Below are 9,809 nucleotides of genomic sequence, written 5' to 3'. Positions count from 1 at the left end.
TTCCTAGATGATTGGCTTATTTTAAGGAATGAATTTTTGAATTTGTGTATCGAGCTAGAAATCAGCTAAGAAAACCTTTTATCGACTTCTGATTTCAGTATTTAATTGCATGGTGTGATTGTTTTTATACGGTCACACTGCTAAAACATAAACAAACTGAATTGTATTTAATTTTTAATTTACATTAATAGCTAGAAAAGCAAAATGAATCCCCTAACAAATATGAAAAATGTGCTAAAACTCAGCGAGCAGGACCTGAAACAGGGGGTGGGGAAGAAGAGCTGGCACGACATGTACCGCGACTCGGCCTGGATCTTCGTGGCCGGCTTCCCGTACAACCTCTCCGAGGGCGACATCATCTGCGTCTTCTCGCAGTACGGAGAAGTGGTAAACATCAATCTGGTGCGCGACTCGAAAACGGGAAAATCCAAGGGCTTCTGTTTCCTGTGCTACGAGGATCAGCGCTCCACTGTGTTGGCCGTGGACAATCTGAATGGCATAAAAATCATGGAGCGGACATTGCGCGTGGACCATGTGCTGGACTACAAGCCGCCCAAGGAGAACGAAAAGATGGACGAGGAGACACTGCGACTCTATATGGAGGGCTGTGCGCCCAGGCCACAGATGGGCGATGTTAAGACTGAGAAAAAGGAATACAGAAACAAATTTAAAGGCAAATAAAATTGAATTTAACATAATTTTAAAGATATATTTCAATGTAAAACAAGTTGAAGCATTTTATTTATCATCGGCACTAGCAAAGGAATCCTCATCATCATCGGCATCGGAGTCCAAGTCCTCGTGACTAAGCTGACTGCGGGGGTTCAAGCCCTCCTCGACCTCACGCATAATGCGACGCCTATAACGCTCATAGGCACTGCCACGCTCGCGATCCGTGTTGCAGAAATCCACATCATCCGCAAAGCTATCATTTGAGGTGTTAATTGAATGGATATAGGGATCATGATAGGTGTTATAGCCCTCCGAATCGCTTGAGGTGACATTTCCATCTTCATCTTCATCGTCGTCTGAAGAGAAAGTGAAGGACTCTTATTAAGCATTAAGGATTGTTCAATATATGCCACTTACCGAAAACAAACTTGTTCATTTCACGGGCCAAATCGTCATCAGAGCCCATGGCTGCTTCCTCATCATCGGGATAATCGTTGGCATAGTAGTTCTCCTGATTGGAGTCCTCTGAATCGTACTCTTCATCGGCATCGTTGTAGCAATCCTCTAGGATTATATCTCCCATGGGTATAACGCTGTAAATATTGCGAAAAATGCATTCACAGTTGAGACCTTTTATGACCGTATAGAGTATGTAATTCTGGTTTAGGATGATGAGCGATGTACTTTTGTTGAATTCTAAGCAAATTGGAGGCTCATTTTTGTTGATATGTAGAGGAACCCCTCTCAAGATCCTTCTTAAATTGGAAGCTTTAAGAATTCCGTGCCAAAGGTTACTCAAAAAAGTATTATTACTAAAGAAATTTCCCTCGAAATATTTGTTTTTTGTTTTGCATTCATATCCAATAAAATTCTATCAAAATTTGAATTATTTATTATAAATCTATCACAAAAATCGTTGGAACTAAAGTAAGCTGAACACATCGGTGGAAAATATAGTATTTGAACAAAACCAGATGCATCTACACCATACATCTACTATAGAAAAATTAACCAAAGCGATATAGTTTCATGTTTTTATTTAAATCTCTACAAAATATTCAATTCAGATGCCTATATTATGCTTCTACCAAAAAAGCATTCGACCTTTAGCCCCTGAAGCTAGTCTTTTATTTCTTTCCTTCATTGAAACATCATAGTTTTTTTTATTTGGTTTATTTATTCAGTTTATTTTTTGTAATCACGGGGGCAGCTCTAGACCCCAACAAACACTAAAAACTATGCACTTAATTAGACTTTAGCACAAGAGTTTCTCGGTTTACGGGCTCTGATTTCTGGGTTTTGTTTTGTATTTTTGTGTGGAATGAAAGGAACATTAACGAAACGAAACGAAACGAAAAGAAAAAAAGATCACTGGCGGGCAAACTGGCACGAAAATAATGGAAAAATCAACACAGAGAATATGGTATGGTGTGCGTATGGTCTGTCTGTGGTGTGTGGCATGTGGAACATATAGTACCTAAAAGCTATACAAATCGAAATAACTTATGCTAGGAAATGGCATAGGATTAAGGCTCTACCGATTGATTGGTTCGTATGATGGGGCAGAGGGCAGGAGAGTCCAGTGAAGAAAATGTTTTCCTTTTCCATCTTTTTCAGGCACTAAAATGGCTTACAAAAACAGATTGTTCTACAGAGGTTATTATTATTATTGTGATATAATAATGTAAGAGTTTTCTCTAATTTCTTTACATTTTATGGAACTTTGGCACTAAAGATTTGGGACATTTATGGGATTTTCTATTAAGTTCTTAGCTTAGTTTTATGCTTCTCCATAATAGCGATACTTTGGGGCGGGGACTTGCCTTCTAGGAATTATCTTTCACATCGAAGAGATGCCTTGTCCTCTTACGGATTGCACTTAAGTCAATTTATATTATTTCTTAGGTTTGGGGAACAACTTTTTGCATTCCAGCAATTTATTTTGCCCTTTGAAAATGTTCTCAAAATTGGTCAGATGATTGTTCCATATAATAGATGAATCTTCCTCTTGTGTATACGAAACTTATGGAATTTTTCCTAGATTTCTTAGACGTATTTTTGATTTTTATAATATAATTATACCCAGTACTCAAAGATTATAGTTTAATTTTTTAATGTTATAGATGCATTTTCCACTTTAACCTCTTTTAATCTTAGGGAAAATCAAGGGGTTTTCTACGATCTTGTATTTCCGATACCCAAAGAGTATAGAGCTATGCTATATTTGTTCTCGCTGAATTTAGATCCATTAAATCTTTAGGTTGCAGTAGCACGTTTCTACAACAAGAACAAAGAGTTTTCTAAGGACCACAGTGTTATTTTCCGCACAACTCAAGTATAGAATCGTTTCTTTTACTGCTTGATTTCATTTGAGGATCAAGGCGATCTCTTTCGGTATATGCAGATACGTCTTTTTCTAAATCTGATGTTTACTTAAGGATCAAGCAGTCATGTTTCAAAATAGATGCGTCTTCGTGTCTCTGAACGACTTTATCTACAAAATGTTTAGTGATGTTTTCAGCAAGCAGATTATTTTGATTATAAATGCATTTCCTGCTTATAGATGTATCTATCATCTAAGATCAAGCAGTGCTCCTTCGACGAATTGAGGGATCAGTTTTGTTTTTTCGTCAACATAGAGTCATTTCCTTTTAAGTATCTGAAGATCAAGAAGATTCTGTTTCTACGTAGATCCATCTGGCTCCTTCATAATCATATATTCCGCTAAATACTTGGCATTCCCCTTCGTCATAGAAGGCTCAGCCGCCTGCTGTGCATTGACTGCACCATACATATTCGTACATTCATATCTCATATATCTAATGAATTATAAACCAATCAATCGATAGAATTTTAAGCACTTTTTGTCATATTAGTGGGCGCCCACAGGAGCTGTGGTCGTGTGTGGCAGTCCTTTCTTTCTTTGGATGGGGGTTTTGTTTCTGCAGTTGGCCTCTCGCTCTCTCTGTCTCTCTTTGTGGCAAGGCTCTCTCTGTGGCAAGTTGAGCTGTGTCCTACCAGTAGCAGGTGTAGTAGTAATTAAACGGATAATTTAACCTTTTATAGAGAACGGAATCGATACGGAGTATGGGTGGATTATTGAGCAGTAGACATGATTGTTTGTTAGCTTTTTTTTGAATTAACATTAAAATTATTGGATAAATGCATAAATGAAACGACTGCCACGAGGACTACAAAATACACCACCCAACGAACAGGAGCGGGGGAGGAGGCACACACACACACACCACCCACATATATACACACACACACACACACACACAATCAAGCACCTACAAATACAAACAGCCATAACCGGAAACGGAAATGGAGAATGACGATGGCTTATCCGCTCTACATAAAGGTATTCGTGATGCTAAACGTTTGCTCATGTGGTTCAATGTGTATGACGAACCTTAGATAATTGTCATCCATCATATCGACATAGGCCGCCTGCATCTCATTCTCGGGTACATATAAATCGTAGACATAGCCAATATCCGAATCTGCTGGCTGTTGTTGATCCTGCTGTAGGAGGCCTCCTCCCGGCTGCAGTTGCTCATCCTCTGCTAGCTGTCCTCCTGCTGCTGCTGTTTCTGTACGTTGCTGCTGCTGCTGCTGTGATTCTATATCCAGAATTGTGATCTGTGAAGCTTCATCTGTACTGCTGCCGCCTACCGCACCCTCGCTCTCATTGGTGTCATCGAGTGTGGTCCTTAAACAGTTTACGACACGGAAACGTTGCTCGCGTGTGGTTTGTTGTGCCTCCTGGCGTTGCCTGTCCCTGCGCAGAGCACTGGCAATGGCCGCATCATTGGATTTCTGCTGTACCAACTCCTTGGCCGTGGCTTTGTTGAGTCGCGCCGCTGCAAATTGTTTTGTGGCGCTGTCATCCTACCAAAAAGCAGACCGAAACCTTTAGATCTACTAAATATCTATACCTCATGTATCCACTCACCTGCTTTGCCAGAGTGCCGGCAAATTTCAGCACGGTTGTTAGCTCGTCTTTGTCTGCGGCGGCTGCAGTCGGATCCGCCCCCGGCAGTACTTGTGCTGTGGCCAAGGAATTCTCATCGTTGTGCAGTCGTCGCCGTTTCCCGTTCAGCACAAAGGCCGTGTGTGGTTCTTCATCAATACGCCGTTTAATACGCACCACGGCAGGCATTTTTCTTGATTTTTTCGTTAAAAATGTACAAACAATTCAATAAAACGATGTGGCAGTGTGACCGCAGATTTATCAATAGAATATACCGTCCGACACTCAGAAATATACCAAAATATACGGTATCATTTTAAGAATATACCGTAAATATACTGACGAGTTCAAGCTCTATTATTAATAATTATTATTTTGATATTCCGTCGAATATTACTATCTATATAGAACATTTTGCCATGCCCACTTAATTTTATACGATTGATGAATCTATTTTTTACTTAACTGGCTTGTTTTAAATACTTGCTTTTATTGGATGTTGTCTAAAAAAAGGTTTCAGGTTTCTTAGCTTTGCCCACATAATTTTTGTATGATTGACTAATTCATTTTGTTCAAGATTAACTATTTTTAAGTACTCTCATGCATTTTATTTTGACAAAAACACGGTTTCAACAAAAAAAACAGTAGCAAAGTTGTGTCGTCATATTTAATGGTACTTGAAGACTTATTTCTTGTCAACAAAAGTATGGGCGTTGTATATTTTTTCAAGCTGCTATCAAACGAAATTAATAAAGACCTTGTCTTAGATTGCACTTTTTTGGCCTATTCATGAATTTGAAATACATATATTTTTGTATATTTGCCTGGCATTTCCTAATTCCATAATATCCTTCCCTAGGGTATGTTTTTTCCATGTTGCAGCAGCAACATATAAACTTAGTTTTTTCAAATATAACGCCAAATAAATGGTTAAAACGGACGACGCGATTTTTGCTTCCAGCCAATGAAAATCGTCAAAAAGGAATTGCAAAACATGTTGCTGTTGGAAAATAATATGAAAAGTATAACACTTGAAAGGTATAAAGGAAGGCACCTCGGTATAATATTACGAGGTACAGGACGAGGAGGTTTTTTATACCATATGTTATTGAATACACCTTTAAAAAAGAAAATTGATTAAATATATCATTATATACCGATATATGTAGTATAAATACATACTTTTGTAGAACACGAGCGATTAAAGTATTATTATTATTGTTACTGCAACGCAATATATTGATGTTTTGGTGTCTATCAGGTGTCCATTTCTACTGGTTTAGCTTCTTAATGTTATATGCCAGGTGACAGTGTCCCTCCTTTCTTAAAGTGAGGAGTCGCACTATTAAATTTTGTATGATTTTTGTTAGCTAATAAAAACAACAATTATTATGGGTATTCCCTATATCAATAATGTCTTCGATAGTTTAAAAGACGAACCGTTTACCAACACTTACTGGTCCAGCAAACAGCTGTTTCGCGAATAGTGGTTTTTTTGTTGAAAGTCCTTGCGAAAAAACTACTACAAAAACTTAATTTGGTGAGCAATGTACTGGGTACTACAGGTACCGTGACAGCGTAACCGGCATCCACCCCTCAATCCACAATTGCAATGAATCTGCGGCCGCGCTGCCGCAAATGGTTGCCGCTGGCAACGCAGCAGCTCCGTCTCCGCAACCTGACGCGTATCCAGGGATTCAACATTGTGTGCCGCCAATTGAGTGGAGTGACGGAGGCGGAAGTGGAAGCTGAGGCGGATTCGGAGGACGTGTTGCTTTACTATACGCTTCACACAGATAAGGCTAGTGAAGCACTCTACACGAGCGAGCGGCTGCCGCAGCGCCATCAGCAGCAAAAGTGGGCGGAGATCGGTGCAGACGGCGATGCCTGGCGGAAATCTAATGCGCAGTGTGTGTGCGTCAAGGTGTGGAAGCACTGTCCGGCAGCCAAGCGATCTGTTGGCCAAACAAGTGAGACTGACGATAGGACGAAGGACATGTGCGGGTAAGCGAGAGGTTCGTTCAAGGTTGTCGGCCAGTTCCGTAACGCTTTCGCCTTTCAGGGAGCATGGGAGACGCCCCGAACTGCTGTTCAGCTGGGGCGTATACTTCTCCGGCCTGATACCCCTGGCTCCTCTAACGATTGCCCAGTGCGGCCAGAACTGTTTGATTTTCCAAATGAATGGCGAACAGTTTGTGTCCCCGTCGATGATCAGCGAGCAGGGCCTGCATGCGCAGCTGCATCTGCACTATCAGAATTACGGGGAGGAGGAGAAGGAGGAGCAGCCGAAGGACCAGCTCGGCATCAACTCTCCCAACACCAGTCGCAGCGCGAGTCCCGTCCTGAAAATGAGCACGATGCGGCACGTCCAACTGAAGTGCCATCGGCAGGAGATTCGCCGCAGCTACAACCTGGACAAGCTGCTCTTGCTGCAGCGCCTGCAACGACTGCAGCAGCAGAAGCTGCGCCACATGACTGAGATCGGCAAGGAGATTGCTCGCCTGAGCGTTCACTGCGTCACCAGGAACGAGCTGCGGCTCAAGCCCCGCACCACATCCCTATCCGGAGACCACTCCCACCACATTCACCATTCCATGGGGCGTACGCTCAGCGTTCTGCTGGCCGAGCAACAGCAGATTGCCCCCCTGGCGCTGTACAATGCCCAGCAGCTCACCAAGCAGATTGAAGGTCTGCGCTGCAAGCAGCGGCTGCTCCAAGCGGAGCGCGAAACCTGCCAGCAGCGAAACGAGAAAGCCACCCTTCGTCTGGAGGCACTGGCTGAGAGAAAGGAAGCCCTGCAGCAGAAGTTGCACAGGCAGCGGCATCACCTCGAGAAAGAACGCCTAGAGCTGCAGTTGCTGCAGCCCCAGCACCTGGCTCAGCGGGATCAGCGACGCCAGATTATGCGGCAGATGGAACGGCGCATGTCGACTTTGGTGCTGGAGCTGCAGGAGATCTACAACATCCAGAGCGTGGGCGGGGGTCAGCAGCTCAGCATTTGCGGAATTGCGTTCCCCCACATGGAGCAGTACACAAGTGATTCGCGGCAGGCGGCCAATGCCCAGGTCCTTGAGAATGTCTCACCGCTGGCGGTGAGTGCGGCACTCGGCTATGTGGCTCATCTAGTGCAGATGCTGGCCATTATCATGGACAGGCCCCTGCGGAACCGCATCCTCTACGAGCCCTCGAAATCGAGGATTGTGGACGAGATCAAAGAACTAACCTACACCACAAGAGAGTAAGTGCAGGTGTCGTATTTGAAAAGTATTCCTATCTTGAAATGATGCCCCTCTTTCGATCAGGTTCCCCCTCTATACGCGCTCCGTTCTGCCGTCCCAACAGACCAAATATGCCATCTACCTGCTGCGTCAGAACGTCTCCCAGCTATGCTTCGACATTATCGGTCACTGTGATCTGCGCAACACCTTCGGAAATCTCCTGGAGCTGTTCAGCACCTTGCGATATATCGAACGCACCCAGAGGGGCGACGAGACGGACAGTGGCAGGACGCGACTGGTAAATGGTCTGACAACCCCGGCGAACGCGCACTTGTCCCAGTCCCATTCATCGGTGGACATGAATCATGTGGCGCTGCCCACCACCGCAAATGCGGCCAAAGATGCCCTGCTCCAGCAGCTGCTGCCACCGGGCGTGAGTCAGGCTCTGGCCATCGAGGGTTATGCGTCAACGCAGCGGTATGATAAATAAAGTTATAGAGGGACCACTAATAATGATATCTTTATAGCATTTGTCGTTCAGTGGGTTCCTACTCGGATGGCGAGGATGAATTTCGACCCAGATTGGAGCACAACTATTCCAATTCGGACTCAAACATAGCCCTCCAAACGGAGCGCAGCTGAATGGGGAGCACCATACCAATATATCTGATGTATCGAGCGTCTATACTCGTATTTAAACACCCATACTCCCCGTACCATAGCCTAGCGATTAAAGCCCCCCAAAAATCAAAGCAATCTGCACAGCTGTATCCCAAAGTGATTGTATTAGTTGAAACACATTTGTTCTCCTTTAAATTATTATTAGATCGGATGTGTGATTGCTTTGAGAACAGCCCAAAATACGGACCGCGTCTACTGTGTGCATATTATTTTTAGTAGTCTAAGATCTCTATGTAAATGGCCGTTTATTGTTTTTTCTGCTAAACTAAGCTATAAATAAACATTAAACTTTTTATACAAATTTGTTGATGCTTCAATCTTAATTCTTGGTTTAAATTTGAATGTAAACTTACCGCCAATCAGTGCTGTGTACTGTTAGCAGGTTTCATTTTTTATCCTCATTCAACTATTTAATAGTTGAATCGGGATCAGGATATATATACAGAAAACAGATCAAGTGCAGTAATATGTCAAAAACATGAGAATCTGTGAAAACGATATAGCAGTAGCAACAAGGAAGCATGAAGAGCAGTTCTTTAATATTATTACGAAAAGGGGTATACAAATGTCCATACTTCGGTTGACAAGCAACAAGTCTTCAAATGCCACTTTGTTTTTGAGGATCTTTTTGCTTAAACCTTGTTTTAGACGCAATACAATAAAAAGGAGTTCTTAAAAGTAGCATATCTTGTGAAAAATGTATTCATCAATGTAATAAAATTGTGTAGGCAGACTTGAAGGTTCTATCTAGCTAGTAATATTTGACGGAATATCAAAAACGCAGAATATGTATGATGGAACTTAAATAATTCGACAGTATATTTACGGTATATTTAGAAAATAGGACGGTATATTTCTGCGGGTCAGACCGTATATTTTATAGCGAAGTCAGGTCACACTGATATTCTTTCCCACACATCTCGCAAATTGCACACATCTCATAGTATTTTCAGGTATTTTAAGACGCATTATGGCTTTACTCTCCTGTGCAGGTTTTCACACTGGCGCTTCCATGTGGTTTATATGAAAAAAACGGGCAAACAATTTTGAAACGTACACATTTCCCCTTCAGGTGTCGCTCCTGATAATTACTCAAAAATGTAGTTAATATTTAGCAAATGTGTGTTGAACGTGTATTTACCATGCAAGGAAATGAATTTAGTGGAAATTGTTGTTTGTTTTAACCTTATTTCAAGCAATGCAGTATAGACGAAAACTTAAGTTTAGGAAGTCTTGTAGGAAATTGATTTAATAATCGGATA

General features: G+C 42.2%; 3 protein-coding genes across 5 annotated transcripts; 2 read left to right on the top strand and 1 right to left on the bottom strand.

Annotated features, from left to right (window-relative positions):
• Positions 1-179: 179 nt before the first annotated feature.
• On the top strand, positions 180-708 carry LOC6593388 (RNA-binding motif protein, X-linked 2). Its single transcript, XM_002019050.2, has one exon. The coding sequence runs from the start codon at positions 205-207 to the stop codon at positions 679-681; it is 477 nt and encodes a 158-aa protein (XP_002019086.1). The 5' UTR covers positions 180-204; the 3' UTR covers positions 682-708.
• LOC6593389 (probable RNA polymerase II nuclear localization protein SLC7A6OS) lies at positions 696-4,861 on the bottom strand. Of its 3 annotated transcripts, XM_002019051.2 has the most exons (4): positions 4,631-4,861; positions 4,088-4,566; positions 1,090-1,265; positions 696-1,028 (listed from the first exon to the last, which is right to left on the bottom strand). In XM_002019051.2, exons 1-4 carry the CDS (start codon positions 4,835-4,837, stop codon positions 739-741), a joined length of 1,152 nt encoding a protein of 383 aa, XP_002019087.1. In that variant the 5' UTR covers positions 4,838-4,861; the 3' UTR covers positions 696-738. The 3 variants fall into 3 exon arrangements, with proteins under 3 accessions (XP_002019087.1, XP_026843550.1, XP_026843551.1); XM_026987749.1 differs by lacking the exons at positions 696-1,028; positions 1,090-1,265 and adding an exon at positions 1,836-3,686; XM_026987750.1 differs by lacking the exons at positions 696-1,028; positions 1,090-1,265 and adding an exon at positions 3,620-3,729.
• Positions 4,862-6,155: 1,294 nt separating this feature from the next.
• LOC6593390 (UV radiation resistance-associated gene protein) lies at positions 6,156-8,828 on the top strand. The gene is made up of 4 exons (XM_026987273.1): positions 6,156-6,652; positions 6,711-7,886; positions 7,951-8,343; positions 8,394-8,828. Exons 1-4 carry the CDS (start codon positions 6,261-6,263, stop codon positions 8,506-8,508), a joined length of 2,076 nt encoding a protein of 691 aa, XP_026843074.1. The 5' UTR covers positions 6,156-6,260; the 3' UTR covers positions 8,509-8,828.
• Positions 8,829-9,809: the final 981 nt, after the last annotated feature.

The sequence above is a fragment of the Drosophila persimilis genome, unplaced genomic scaffold, assembly GCF_003286085.1.
Source record: "Drosophila persimilis strain 14011-0111.01,24,50 unplaced genomic scaffold, DperRS2 tig00000124-arrow-pilon, whole genome shotgun sequence".
Lineage (NCBI taxonomy): Eukaryota > Metazoa > Arthropoda > Insecta > Diptera > Drosophilidae > Drosophila > Drosophila persimilis.
The sequence above is the reverse complement of the archived record's forward strand: the minus strand, read 5'-3'. Positions and strand labels throughout refer to the sequence as shown.